Source organism: Halichoerus grypus, chromosome 6 (genome assembly GCF_964656455.1).
Source record: "Halichoerus grypus chromosome 6, mHalGry1.hap1.1, whole genome shotgun sequence".
NCBI classification, from domain to species: domain Eukaryota; kingdom Metazoa; phylum Chordata; class Mammalia; order Carnivora; family Phocidae; genus Halichoerus; species Halichoerus grypus.
In genome coordinates this window covers 162,137,340-162,153,106 of record NC_135717.1, presented here as the reverse complement: position 1 = coordinate 162,153,106, position 15,767 = coordinate 162,137,340, and the positions used below count along the sequence as shown (strand labels likewise).

Genomic DNA, 15,767 nt, shown 5'->3' with positions numbered 1-15,767 from the left:
ATATTTTGTTTCCCCAATGCTCCAGGAATCTGGTTAGAGGTTAAATTCCTCACCAGGCTTTTATGTAACCAAAATTCTTACACCTCAAGAATCCGAATTTACCCATGAGGATCTCTAATTATTTGCCCACAGAATTTAAAAAAACAAACAAACACCTTTTTATTATGGAAAATTTCTAATATATACAGAGCACACAGAATAGTGTCATGAACTCCCATGTGTTCATCACCAGCCTTCAGCAACTACCACCATTCTACCACTCCTGTTTTGGTCTTTGAATACCTTTCTTAATATTTCTGAGGTTCGATTATGTTTTCCATGCTCAGTGGTAACTTATAGCTAAAAAGGTGAGACAGAGGATGCTCATTTCCCATTTATTTTCTTCTAGCTGTGCTGTGAGCAACTTGAAGAAAGTTTCCCTTGAACTTGGTGGCAAATCCCCACTTATAATATTCAATGACTGTGAGCTTGACAAGGCCGTGAGAATGGTAAGAGGGGGTCAAATCCCACCAAATAGGTGCCTGCTTCTAAAACGCATCTCATCTCCCTTTTTATCAGAAATCTCAACATAAGATTTGGTTTTGTCTGGTCATAAACAGAAACTGTTCTCTTGATGCCTAGATTTGGGGAATGCCCAAAGCACTTAATTTTAAAAATAATATCTTTATAATTTGGATCATTAAGGTGTTTTTAAAACTTGAGGGACAGGAGAATCTTTCTAAACGTTCATGATTTACACAAACTGATGTCAAGATTTTAAAAGCAAAATTTGGTATACCAGTATTACGTTTTGTATGTAATACAAAATGTATAGAACAATGCAGATTTTCTTACAACATAAAATTTGTCCTCAGTGGTGTGTCCTTATGGTTACCCACATTTTTTTAAAAGTGCTCCTGGACCAAAAAAGGGTAAAAGAGAAACAAAATCCCTAAAACCACGCTAGATCAAAATTCTAAGTATCTCTAAGCAATTCTCCTCACTAGCTATAGACCAAGGCATTGCGTTTTTCTATGATTTCTCTGTTTGTCTGCTGTCTTCCAATAACATCTAATTCTCGGTGTGTGTGATGTTATGACAATCCAAAGTACTGTTAATATTTTCTCTTCTGCTGCTGAAGGGCATGGGGGCAGTATTTTTCAACAAAGGAGAGAATTGCATTGCAGCTGGACGGTTGTTTGTAGAAGAATCCATCCACGATGAATTTGTGACGAGAGTGGTAAGACATCTTCATATTTGCTCTAGGAGTTGTATAGAAACTGCTTTTACCTGAAAAGGACTTCTGACATTATTGATGAAATTTTAGGTGTCATATTAGTACTATGATATATATATATATTTATAAATATTTATATATTTGTATGTATTTATATTTTAAACAACATAGTCCTTATCTTTTAGAGCTACTTTCTGACATATTTACAGAGGACATTATAAAATGTCTAGGCTTTGCTTCAGAATAACCCAGGAGGAGGGGCACCTGGGTGGCTCAGTCATTAAGCGTCTGCCTTCGGCTCAGGTCATGATCCCAGGGTCCTGGGATCGAGTCCCGCATCGGGCTCCCTGCTCAGCAGGAAGCCTGTTTCTCCCTCTCCCACTCCCCCTGCTTGTGTTCCCTCTCTTGCTGTGTCTCTCTCTGTCAAATAAATAAATAAAATCTTTAAAAAAAAATAAAAAAAAATAACCCAGGAGGGGAGGAAGTAAGCAGGGGAATAAATTTGCCATGAGTTGGTAATTGTTGAAGCTGGGTGATGAGTATATGGCATTTCATTATATCATCTACTTTTATAGGTATTCATAATTTTTCATAGTAAAAATATATAGGTCTCTATAAAAAACAAAACCAAACCTTAAGAGCTTTTATTACCTATACCTTGCTCTGCATTTATAGCAAATTATATCCTTGACACTTGTGGGAGATATACTCCTAGATTTTTGTAAATTCCTGACTTGACTAAGAGATATACAACTAGATCCTTGCAAATCCTCAATACACAGTTAGTAGGACAGAATATCATTTCCTCCACTAACATAGATAGATATATAGATGATTGATAGATAGATAGATAGATAGATAATAGATAAATAGATAGATAGATATGCATACACACACATGCATACTCACCCCCTATAGATTGGTCATGATTCTATAAACATGAGACCAAAAGCCATTTATAGAACTATTAATGGGGTGCCTGGGTGGCTCAGTCGTTAAGCATCTGCCTTCGGCTCAGGTCATGATCCCAGGGTCCTGGGATCGAGCCCCGCATCGGGCTCCCTGCTCCACGGGAAGCCTGCTTCTCCCTCTCCCACTCCCCCTGCTTGTGTTCCCTCTCTCGCTGTGTCTCTCTCTGTCAAATAAATAAATAAAATCTTTTAAAAATTTTTAAAAAAAGAACTATTAAGATGAATTCTGTGGCTAGAATAAACTATAATAAACTATGGCATTATTATGGTAACACTAATCACGGATTTGTTTATATTTGAAAAACCAGCACCCAGCTTCTTTTTTTCAGAGTCAGTCCCCCACTCCCCATTCCCAAGAAGCAAAGGCATTCTTTCTTTGTGAGAATGGAAAACACGGGAGACATATGGAGGGGCAGATGGTGGGCGGTGACTACCTCCTGAACATCCCTCTAATTCAATTTTGTGCTTCAGTAAAATACAAGTTACAGGGCTTTCACAACTTCAATGTGTGGACATTTCAAATACTGGGACCAGAAATGTCAAGAGTCGACCTTATCAGTCCATCAGTAAACATGTCTTGCACAGATGCAATTGGTATTCATTCACTCATTCAGCAGCTATTTCTTGAGCACTTACTGAGGGATTCTTGCCTGGCCCAAATTCAAATTCATGGGCCTGCTGGGTCATGGTAACTCTCATTCTTTCTTCTTATTAGAATTGGACTTAGCATTAGAAAATGCACAAGTAGATTAAGGTAAGTGAGGTGCACAGGGACCACCACAGAGAGATGTCAATGATGAACATTGCACAATAAAGATGGCTTTTCATCAGAACATTCTAGCAATTCCTCTGGTATGGCTATGCCATGAACATTTCACAAGGGCAGGCTGCTACATCTGGGGAGAGAAAAAAATAACCATGGGGCCATTTTAGAAATTCTTCTGCCCTGAAGAGCACAAGGGTGCTGTATTAACAAAAATTCCAGAACATCAGATTTGCTATATTAATGGATTAACACTCAGGATAATTTGAATGTAACATTGTAGCTTACGGTCTGTTAGAACTCAGTGGTTAACAGTGGGCTTTCAAGTCAGGAAGACTCTACTGTCTTTAGTGGTTGTCACTAAACCTGTTGAAGCCTCAGTTTCTCCGTCTGTAAGATGGAAATAATAAATACCCACCTCCAGTGCTTCTGTGAAGATTAAAAGACAACACATCTCTTGACAGCTTAGTAAGACACCCACCACACGGTAGAAGCTAGCCGAAGGTATCCGTTACTATTATTAACAGTCAATTGTGTTTTGTGAACCGGGTGACAAACAGGTGGAAGAAATTAAAAGGATGAAAATTGGTGATCCACTTGACAGATCTACCGATCATGGGCCCCAAAATCATCAGGCCCATCTGGAAAAGCTTCTGCAATACTGTGAAGCTGGAGTTAAAGAGGGGGCCACCTTGGTGTATGGGGGAAGACAAGTGCACAGGCCAGGTAAGATCACCTCCACAGCCCGACACTGGCTTCTGAAGGTGGAATGGATGGTAACAGTTTTCACTGCAGCTCCATCTTGCCTCAAAAGTAAAGAGTAGCATTTATGTTATGATCACAGGAATTCTTTTCTGGATACTGCTTGGCCTCTTATACGCTGGGGTACCTTGGACATGACAATTTGTCTGAGCCTCAGTTTCCTCCTGTGTAACGTGCGATGAGATGTGTGCACCCTGCTTTACAAGGCTGTGGAAATCAAATCACAAAATGGATGTGACAGGCCCTTGGTGGTCTGGTAAACAGGTGTAATGGACAACTATGTCATTCTGGTGCTGGTGACCTTGATTCCTGGAGCTGTGAGATTTAATCTTAGCTAGGGTAGCCTGGGAAGGATTTATTCCTATTGTCTAAAGCCATACCTGTCACTGAAATATGGGAATGGCTACATGTCATGATACCCCAAAGGAGAAAAAGACAAACAACAACTTCAAAACCCCATTTTTCACTGCTCTAGGGGGATTGTGCTCTAACACCTTACTCTGAAAATTGATAATTAGAAGGGGAAACTTTAACACGTAGCTGTGTTTCTTATATGAACTGAATTTCTGGGTAAACTGAGTAGCTGATAAAGGAGATTTTTTTTAACAGAAGAATTTCTGCTAATTAATGTAGAAAAAATGATGGAATAGAAAAATCACCACTCCGTACCCGTAATTGAATGAAATGGTTGATTTAGGCAGTTATCATCAAGGGAGGCTAAAGTGATCGGGAGAGAGGTTGATGGGGAGCTGAGAATGTGCAAGGTACCAAAGTTTTTCCGCCGAGATCGCTTGCTGGTCTCTTGGAGAAAAACAGTTTTACGACAGAGAAGGGGAGTTGTCACCTCTTGGAACCACACTGGTCAGCCTAAGCAACAGGAAAGCAGGGACAGCTGGGTATGATGTGTCTCTCAAGGGATGCAAGGTGTAACACATGGCATATCTCTGCAGTAGTCTCGCCAAAAATGTTTAACCTGAATCCAACTGTGTCTTGAGGTCAAACTTCCCATTTACGAGAAATAAAGGGGATAGAGGAACACATTGAATGTCATCCCAAGGAAACAAAGACAAATCTAAATGCAACGTACTCTGCAGGACAACTGACTCAGTCTGTTTCACAAGTCAGCGGCATGAAAAATTAGGGGTGAAATGTTCCAGATGAAAGGACCCTTAAGAGATCTAACAAGTGAATGCAATGTGTAGAATTTATTGGAAGCCTGAACCAACCAAATCAATTGAGAAAAAAATGGAAATATAAGTCATGAAGAAGGAATTAGGACTAATTTTGTTAGATGTGATAACATATCGTGGTAGGTAAGAAAATGCCTTATTTTTTTACAGATTTGTACTGAAATATGTGGAGGTGAAAGTTATAACCTCTGGAATTCGCTTTCAATTATTTCAGCAAGGAAAAAAATGAATCAAAAATAGCAAAATATGAGTAGATATTTATTTTTCGATTCATGATACTACTTTCTATTCTTTGACATATGTTTCAAATTTTTGTAATAAATAGCTAAAAAAACAAGAACGTAGGAATGCTAATGCCAAATAAGAAAAGGAAAGTCTGCTTGGTTTTATTGACCCAGAAGGGAAGGAAAAAAAATTATGATGTAATTAAATGAGAGAACTATTAATTAAAAATTAATTACCCTATAACTGATGATCTTTTCTGTTTTTCAAACAGGCTTTTTTATGGAACCAACTGTTTTCACAGATGTGGAAGACCACATGTATCTTGCCAAAGAGGAATCATTTGGTCCTATTATGGTCATTTCTAAGTTCCAAAACGGGTATGTTCTTCAGGTACAATTTAACAGGTTTTGACTAGATAAGTGTTTTTTTCTTCTGCCATTGTGCTCTATACAAAAATCAATGAACATGTAATGCTCAATTATATAACAATAATTGACTTCAATAATTAGAAGAGAAGCCTAACCAATGTAGATTGTTATGTATTTTTGCTTCTTAGCTTAAATTAATGGCTGATAGTATGGAATTATAGCTGACTAAATTTAGTTTTTGTATAACCAACACTTGAAATGTCTCTCAAACAAGATAAATAACTAAGAATAACAAATAAATATTTCCACATTTACATTCCTAGGGAAGGCAGCATCTGTGAAATGTGATTTTCCCAAGAAAAGAGTGTTGCCTTCATAGGGGATTATGCCCCCGAAAGCCTAATACTCAACTTTTTATAAAATGCCCACAATCACCATATAATCAACTATCCATGATGGTTCATCATAGTGCAGGCAACTTTCCAAGGTATTTAGCATATCAGAGAGTGTCATATGGTAACTGAGCTCATACAAGAATATTTAATACAATGGACTCTCATGGTATACTGGGCAAAATTCTTCAGAATTCTGGTTTGAATTTTCCTTCAACCAATGAGAAGGTGGAAAAAGCCAGAACACAGAGTTCAGAGGACTTCTTGGTCTTTGATAGACATATTGTAAGACATATGTGGGGACACTAAGCTATAGTGAGCAACTTTTGACACACTGATCCAAGGATGCCCTATTAACCTTCTTTTCCTCATGAAGTCCCCCCATAGGATAGTCTTTTTGTTAAACATGCAGATTTTATTTTTTAGAAGATTTTATTTATTTATTTGAGAGAGAAAGAGAACACAAGCAGGGAGGAGGGGCAGAGGGAGAGGGAGCAGACCCCCCCACCCCTGAACAGGGAGCCTGATGCGGGGCTCGATCCCAGGACCCTGGGATCACAACCTGAGCCAGAAGCAGAAGCTTAACTGACTGAGCCACCCAGGGTCCCCAAACATGCAGATTTTAGAAGCCAGGTTTGGGGGATATCAACCAAGATAAGTCACAGTTCCTGTCTTTGAGGAACTTACCAGCTAATAAGGGAGACAGACGAGGAGATGGGCAATTAACCACAGAGGGCCAAAGGCAGCCAAAGGCAGTGGGTAGAGTCTGCCCAGCATTCTGCCGCTGCACCTGATTATCTCTATGGGCTTGGGCCGGTCCGAGCCTTGGTTTTTTTATTTGTGAAATTGGGTGATTAATAGCATCTATCCTTTTGTGTCATTCTAAGGATTAAGTAAGTCATGTTTGCTAACAGTGCTGTTGCCATTGCTATGCTTGTTATTCTCCTAGAAGTCGGCAAGGTGTCCTATGAAGCTGTGTCATCTCAGTAGTCCCCAACAAGTAATGGCATAAAGCCATCTTTCTACCTTAAGCTAGTCAATAAATATTTGGGTCTCTAGCATGTGCAGTGCATCAAGAAGCATGAGAGTTTTAGCAGAGCCTCAATTCACTCTAGGTTCAGTTCCAAATTTCTTGTGCGAGCTTCAAATTGTGTATAGTCAGGATCACTCTGGAAAATCCCTTCAGAGGCCACCACGTTGAAGCCTGTGCTGTCTCTCAAAAAAAAAAATTCAGCACGATTAATTTTTCCTCCCGTTTGGGGACAGATCCTGTTTCTTTGCCAGAGCGCCAGATGAAATACTTGGCTTGCATTCCCTGGCCATGCTGTAGAGCATTCATGCAGTTTTAAACATTAGGATGACACTCATAAAGATGAGATACTCTTACCATGACAGACACATTGGAACTGGACCCGACCGAGAGATGAACAGGGTCACGTCTCCACTTACTTGCGAGTGCAAACATACTGAGTCAAAAGGCAGGGAAATCGTGATTGAAGGGATAATTTGTATTTCCTTTTATTGAATTGTATTAATTGAATTCACTCTCATGGGATGATCTAACACCATGGTATAAAGAAGAATAAGAGGTCATCCCTGCCCTTTGGGCACTTCCAGTGTTGTTGGGAGGCGAAACACAAATACACAAAGAGTTAAACCAAAATACTGAGTGTGGAGGAATATGTGCTCCCTGATTGTGACTGACTTTTATTGAGCTTTGTACTGTGTTCCAGGCACTATTAGCTCATTTAATCCTCACAACAACAAGAAAGGTCCTTTTATTATTACTATGTTTTGCAATAAACAAAGGCATGTGGAGATGAAGCTATTTGCCCAAGGTCACCCAGGCAGCCTGGCTGCTGAGCCCTCTCACTGAACCACTACACCCTACTGCCTTCCCCGTGACACTGGGTGGGAGCTGGGAAGGCTTTAGGGCGAGGTACTGAATGAATGAGCCTGGAACTGTATGCAAAATCTGGAGAGATGGAAGGAAAGTGGGGGGTGCTCTGAGAATACATCTAGAAGTGGGACTCAAGGGAGGGGGGAGGAGGTGAGAAGTCATGAAGGAGAACCAAGAAGAAAATGGAAAAGATGACTTCAGATTTTAAAAGCTGTTGCATGATATACATGAAAAATATAATACTAGAGCTACAATAGCTCATTGGGAGTTTCTTTTGGTGTAAGCCTGGAATATTTCATTCATGAACATTTAAGCAAGTTTTCAGTAGTGTTTTTCTGTTTCTAGCATGCAGGGGGGAAATATTAGAACATAAAATGCAAATGATTTGCTTTACATTCAATGAAGTTTTGTCTTCCTAAAAACATCTTGTAGGGACATCGATGGAGTGTTGCAGCGAGCAAATAATACAGAGTACGGTCTGGCCTCGGGGGTTTTTACAAGAGACATAAGTAAAGCCATGTATGTGAGCGAAAAACTAGAAGCAGGAACTGTTTTTGTTAACACGTACAACAAGACGGATGTGGCAGCCCCTTTCGGGGGAGTGAAACAGTCTGGCTTTGGGAAAGACTTAGGTATGCTCTGCTTTTCTCCTCCATGTTCCCTTTGTTTGCCTGTCACAGGGAAGTCTGTTTGATGTTTCCTGCAGCACTCCTGTCTTGTTTCGAAGGACATTTCCTAAACGGCAGTTGGATCTGGGTTTATATGGGTACTAACTCTGTTTTAATGTTAAACATTTTTAGTTAACGTACATACAGAAAAGTACCCAAATTGCATGGAAAAGTGTTTTTCAAAGAACAAGATTAATGTTGAAAGGAAGAAGAAACACTGGCAATATCTGTTAGCTAAAATATGCTTGTTTTTTTTTTTACCTGACATTCAGCACGCACTTGGTTTAGCTTTCGTGGGACTAAGTGAAACCAACAAAGGGAAATGGGTGGAGGGCAATACGGAGCTAGTTCCAAGAAGAAATCCTGTCTGTAAGCTGCCTGGCAGTCTTTCAGAATCAATAGTGCAATTGGCAGGGTTTTCTGGAAGTCTGGGAACTCAGATTTAGAATAGCAGAAAATCCAAAAGGTAATTAATTCTTTGTGGGTAGTGACACTATCACATTTCAAATAACAGCTTACTTTGAACACTATGAACCAGATCTTCTGCTAACTACTTTACCTGTAACAGCACAAGCAGTCCTCACAATAGCCCTGGGAGGGAAGTGCTATTATTATCCTTATTTTGTAAATGGGGAAATTGAGGCTCAGAGAGGGTGGGTAACTTGCCCAAAGTTACACAGCAGGTCACTGCTTGGAAAGAGAATTCCAAGCCAGGCAGTCTGGCTGCCAAGCCCATGTTCTTACTCCCCACAGCCAGTCTGGCTTGTTGTTTCAAAAATGGAAATATTCATGATTTATTGATTTATTAGTCCACTAATATTAAGTTTGGTTAATGTGGGGTATTTTTACATTTTCTCTTTCCTGGTGACTTTTGGTAATGTATTTGCAGCAATAAAAGTAGCTCTCTTTTTAAATTCCATTGAGTTGAAGATAAATGGTGTTTATTGTAAAACAATAGAATTTGCCTAAATGGTTTCTTTCTCTCCCAATTTTAAACTCCCTAAGCCCAGGGGTTCCCCAGCCTTAGCCGCGCATTGGATTAGAGTCACCTGGGAGCTTTAAAAAGTACAAAGATGTTGATTTAATTGGTCTGGGGTGTGACCTGGGATCAGGAGTTTTAAAAGCTTCCCAGGGCAATTCTCCATTAAGGTTAAGAACCCTTGTTTTAGCTCAACTTCTAGGATCATATATTCATTAGTTGTCCCTGTGGTATTTGTGCCCTTTCACTGCGATAGAAATCGATGATTTGTACAAGCTTAAAATAGAATAGAAACAGAAAGGCAAACCTACTGATCTTCTAGCCTGGATATACTCTTCTCTATACTATATAAGTCAGGAAAACGACATTACCTTTAAAATAAGATTACACCAAAGGGTCTCAAACTTTCTTTCTTCTGCTCAATTCTGCTTCATTTAATATAATCCTAAGGACATTATGTTGGTCACTTCTGTTTAGCCTAAATGGGCAAAGGATAGTGATGAAGAGCTTGTTGTCAGGCAGGGAAATAAGGGAGCAAGTTTTCTGGTGGAGACTGACCAAGTCAGCACTGTTCCTCAGAAGACCTGATTGGTGGTCTAAGCCCTTACTCCTCGAAGTGTGGTCTGTGGACCACGAGCATCCACATCATCGGGGGATGGTCACAAATGCAGAATCTCAGGGCCTTCACTGGATTTAATCAGAATCTGCAGTTTCCCAAGGTCTTCGGGTGACTCACATGAACTTTACCATTTGGGAAGCCCTGGCTTCGGCCACATTCCAGTTGATTAGTGACCTATACACCTACATCTGTATCCAGAGTCTGGTGACATTGCATTCACTGGTCCATGAACTGTTTTTCTGTTCCCTAGGGGAGGAAGCTCTAAACGAGTACCTCAAAACCAAGACGGTGACGCTGGAATACTAGGGCAGGGCCATCATCGGGAACCCTCGGCAGACGACACCACTCCTGATCCCTCAACACACTTCAGAAGCCTGGGTGTGCTGAGGGAAAAGGTACCAGCCACGAGCCAAAAAACGCACACATGGACCATAAAGAGGGTCAAGACCACATGTCCAAGCATTTACACCTGTGCCTGAATATTTTCTGATACACCTTTTATACCTTAAAATGATTTGTCATTGTTGGGGTTTGACTATGTTGTATATCCCACGTGTTTCTAAACCGCCAAGTGGCTTTTCCTCCCCACCAAGACTAATCTAACCATTGTTGTTCCTCTTGAAAAGTGTCCGTATCAGGCAGTTATAATACACAAGGTGCATTTGGGGGAAACTTTGTATCATATGTGCAGGTTTTAACCTCTGAACTATACCTATGGGGCTATTAAAAAGATTTTCTATAATTTTGCTCTCAAGGAACAATATATCTTATAAAGAATGTGAAGCAAATTCCCTTTTTTTTTCATATTTGGAAATAAGATACATCTTTGTGCCTTTTGATGTTCTACTTTTCAACCCACTGTGATGGACAACCAATCCAAAACAGTGCTTGAGTACTTACTAGGTATGGGGTACTATGTAATGTTCTGAGGAATAGACAGAATTTAATGACATCATCTCTGGCCCCACATAGCTTAAATTCTAATAAATGGCTTTTAAGAAGTTAATTCTACAGTATGATATAGAGTGTAAATAGCCTTTGGAGGCTGGTCTTGTTCTTATCATACCATCTTGCCATGTGACTTGGGGAAACTTGCTCAACTTCTCCCAACCTCGGTTTCCTTATCTGTCAAATGGGGATAGTAATGCCTTTCTCAGGAGCTTTATTCTGAGGATTCAATGCAATAATATAAGTAAGTACCTTGCATTGTGCTATGTTCATGGTACTCAAGAAAAAATTAACTTTGTTTCCCCATCACTATTTTAAAAATATATTGTGATAAACTAACTAGATGACTTAATTTCCCTACGATCCTTTTCAGGAGTCATTGGTTCTTATACTCCACTGTTCTGACATGGTGCTTGAAGCAGCAGCACTAGAAAATGCCATATAATGAAAAATGGCAATGGTGCGAGGAAAAGGATTGCTTTTCTTTCCGCAGCTCATTTGTTATTCATTGAACATCTCATTTTCCACTTTTCTACCTACCGGATCTGCTGTATGACCACTGGTTGGGTGATCTTGGGCAAGTTAGTTACCTACTATCTCAGAGCCTGGGTATCTATAAAATGGGGATGAAGTCCCTATCTCATTAGGTGTGGGAAGGATTCAATGGGATGATATGCATAATGCACCTGACAAGCTGTTTGGACCATAGTCTGCACCCAAGAAATGGGAATTCATACAATCCATGCAGGACTCACAAAATTGACTGTTGTCAGACCAAAAATAGTTGAGTAAATTATTACCATCCACATGTGACGAGAAGGTGAGTTCCTGAATTGCAGTGTTATTGGAGGATGGTCTGAGCAATGAACTTCTATTACTCCTCTTTTAAAGGAAAATTTCAGTAAACACTCCTATCTCTGACTTTGGAGAAGCCCTTAGGGAACACCGGGTACTTTGCAGACTCAGCAGCTTATCATAAAGGGAACCAATTAACAAACAACAACCAAATCAGAGGCAGAAAACATCCAAAAGGAAGAATACCAGGTGTAATCCCAGCGTGATCAATAGAGCGTATTTTGCCTGTAAGCATTAGCTCATTTAATATACAATAGCTCATTTACCATCGCAGCTGGGTACAGATGAAATTCTAAATTGGAATGAATATTCTCTGAGTCCAAATTGACGGCATATTTGAATTAAATGACAAAGGCCTTATGATAAAGGAACCACTTTTAAATGCAGCGTTTGAACTGATTTCATGTGAACTAAAATATCATTTTACCAAATATTATTTAAAAAGATTTATTTATTTATTTGACAGAGAGAGAGAGAAAGCGCACAAGCAGGGGGAGGGGCAGAGGGAGAAGCAGGGTCCCTGCTGAGCAGGGAGCCCGATGCAGGGCTCGATCCCAGGACGCTGGGATCATGACCTGAGCCGAAGGCAGACGCTTAACCAACTGAGCCAGCCAGGTGCCCCCAAATATTTTAATGATAGATAAAATGGCAAACAAAACCATGTCTGTTTCTTCTGGACTCATTTTACCCTCTACTACGTATCTCAGTAGCAGTGTTTTTCATCTTCTTTGGGCCACACTCCTCTCTGAGAATCTGCTAAAAGCTGTGGAGCCCCTCTGTGCCATTTCTACCCGAATTCCCATACACATACCTAATTCTGCAAGTATCTTTAAGGGGTTCGCAGATCTCCTAAAGCCCATGCTTGGAGATTAACAACTCCTTCTTCCATAGCAAGTTCTAAAGTTCCTACTGGCTTGAGTCTCTTATCTGACTGCTGATCAGAATCCAAGGCTCCATGGAATTCACAAAATGACCAGTGAATTTTTTTTTTTTAAAGATTTTCTTTATTTATTTGACACAGAGAGAGACAGCGAGAGAGGGAATACAAGCAGGGGGAGTGGGAGAGGGAGAAGCAGGCTTCCTGCTGAGCAGGGAGCCCGATGCGGGGCTCGATCCCAGGACCCTGGGAACATGACCTGAGCCGAAGGCAGATGCTCAACGACTGAGCCACCCAGGCGCCCCATGACCAGTGAATTTGAATTGGAACATAATGATCCACAGCCTACCAGGTGATTTAATTAACACCGGGAATAATTAGGTTATCACTATTCTGGGTTCCTGGCTGGCTCAGGTGGTGGAGCATGCAACTCTTGATCTTGGGGTCCTGAGTTCGAGCCCCATGTTGGGCGTAGAGATTACTTAAGAAAAAAAAAATTTTTTTTTTAAAGATTATCACTATTCTTTCAGATCACAGATTATTTGGCTAAAGAATAAAGTTGTGATCTGATTGTCACCTGCATGGGGAGGTGTGGACACTCCAAGTGGTTCTATGGCCCTTCTCATCCTCTTCCTCTTGCCTTTGCTAAAGCAGTCACCTTTTGCTCAAACACACTTTGTGGCTTCCTACCCCCAGTTCGGTTTGAGGGTCTCTCCTCTATGCTCTCACTTGTCGGGAACACAGTGCTTACCACTTGGTGCTGAAATTATCTGCCTTCCTGGCCAGATATGAGCACCCCTTCTCCACCCCCAGGATTGGCCTTTTTTCAGTCAATAGTAACCACAGCTATCATGTATTGAGGGCCTCCTGTGTGCTGAACACTCTAAAGTAAGAACTTTGTAAATGCTATCTTGTTTAATCTTCACAACGTCTGCGAAAAATGAGTAAGTTGAGGGGCTCTTCTTACTAGCTCCCCGACTACCGAGCCAGCCTCATCGCTGATCCCGGTTACGCACAGGTCTCCCAGCCTGTCTTCCTGATTCTGCCATGTGTGGATCTGTTCAAAGTTTATGTCAGATGCTGTCACTCCTCTGGCTCAAACCTTCCAATGGCTCCCAATTCGATAAGAATAAAGTCGTGTACTTACTGGGGTCTACAAAGTCCTATCGATCTTGCTTCCTGGCTACCTCTGACTTCATCTCCTATGAGTTTCCCTCTTGTTCTGCCTAGCCACTCCAGCTGCCTTGATGCTCCTCAAACAGACGAGCAAACTCTTACCTCAGGGCCTTTGCACTTACTGTTCCTCTTCCCAGTGGCGTGCTGGTAAATATTTACCAAATGGTTCTCTGGGGGAAACGATTCTTGGAGCAATTGCTAACTTCTGTGTATAAATGCTCTCATGAGGGCTGACTGCAAACTAGAGAGCTGCGTGCAATCAGAACACGTGCAAGTCAGTGCCAGCACACCTTTGCCTCTGCCTGCATCTCTTTCCGTACGTACGACCTCCTCGCTGGCTGCCTCACTCCCTTCATGTCTCACCTCCAATCTCATCTCAGTAGAGACGGATTTTCTAGTCCCCGCATTCATACCTCATCTGCCCTGTCACTATTTATTCTTCTTATCCTGCATTATTTTCATAGCATTTATCACAAGCTGGCATATTTATTTATTGTCAGTCTCTCTCCATCAGAATGTAAACTTCATGGACAGCTGCTGCTTTGTTCAGTGCTGCATCTGCAATGCCTAGTGCGTACAAGGAGCTCAATATTTGCTTTCGAATGAAAGCGGTTAAGTAACCTGCCCAAATCACACAGCTGTTAAGTGGCAGAAGAGGCACCCTTGGTAGAGAAGCTGGTGGTCTCAACCAAGCTGGATGGCTTGTACTGCCGATGCCTAAATCAGGGCCCGGGTGGTGAACAGAACACACCGCACATCTGTCATTGTCTCCAAGAGCTGTCGTGCCAAGTGGCTAGAGACAGGGTGAGAAGCCAAACTGGTTCCCCCCCTACCTGCCCTCCAGGAAAGTAAGAGCTGTAGAGGGGAACCTGGGCTGGAGGAGATTCTCAGAAAGGAGACACGGTGGATGGGGTGATTATCATCACTGTTATGCAAATGATACCCAAGTGGATTTTTAAAATAATTCAATAATACCTAATTATGTAAAAATACATAAAATCGGAAGGTAAGATTCAGCTATAAACTCTCCATGCGGAAATAACCACAGACATTTGAGATTGTTCCAAACTTTCCTATGAATATATATTTTACAGAATTACTAGGATACTGTACGTAACTTTGTTACCTGCTTTTTGCAGTTAACAATATACAAGCATCCTTCTGTGTCAATAAACATACTTCTTCATACGTTCAGTGGCTTTAACTTGTTCTCTATTGGTGCACATTTACACATATGCCAGACATAACTGGTTTTACTCTTTTAAACTTTGCAATAAATCTTATACAGAAATCTGTGAACAAAGCTGTAAACCAGGATAAATTCCTAGAACCTATAATCTTACTAAGTTTCCCCCCAAATTCTTGCCACCACGGGGCATTATCCCTATAGCATCGTAATACCTCACATTTACTGAGCACTGTTCTAACCACGTGCTGTGTTCCAACTCGTTCATTTCTTACCAAAACCCCACGAGGGAGACTGTTACCCCCATTTTGCAGGTGGGGAAACGGAGATAGGTGGCCAAGCCGAGGTCTGGTCCAGACAGCTTTGGGGTCCGTGCTGCTGGCAGAGTAACTGGGGGGCCCACAGTGGCTGGGGGTGGCTGGCTCAGTGACACCGGGCCCCACCACTTACTATTGGGAGGCCTTAGGGAAGGTACTTAGCAGCTCATCTGTGAAGTGGATATAAGCAGAATTACCTCATGAGGTGGTGGTTTTTGTTTTTTTGTTTTTAGCAATTAGGACACTTACTGTGTCACAAAGTCTAGGGATTCCATCTGCAGTTATTTAATGCAGTGACTTCATGGCGCCCCCTGCTTTACTTTGCTGTCCCTTGAGGCGCAGACTTGAGAGTTGG

At 41.2% G+C, this 15,767-nt stretch overlaps 1 protein-coding gene across 1 annotated transcript in view; it reads left to right on the top strand.

Moving 5' to 3' along the window:
• ALDH1L2 (aldehyde dehydrogenase 1 family member L2) overlaps window positions 1-15,103 on the top strand; it is a 63,044-nt gene extending 47,941 nt beyond the window's left edge. The window contains exons 18-23 of the mRNA XM_036103242.2: window positions 389-488; window positions 1,121-1,219; window positions 3,511-3,676; window positions 5,399-5,504; window positions 8,220-8,419; window positions 10,304-15,103. Of these exons, the coding sequence (XP_035959135.1) occupies window positions 389-488; window positions 1,121-1,219; window positions 3,511-3,676; window positions 5,399-5,504; window positions 8,220-8,419; window positions 10,304-10,359 (727 nt within the window). The 3' untranslated portion in view covers window positions 10,360-15,103. The remainder of the gene's footprint in view (window positions 1-388; window positions 489-1,120; window positions 1,220-3,510; window positions 3,677-5,398; window positions 5,505-8,219; window positions 8,420-10,303) is intronic.
• Window positions 15,104-15,767: the final 664 nt, after the last annotated feature.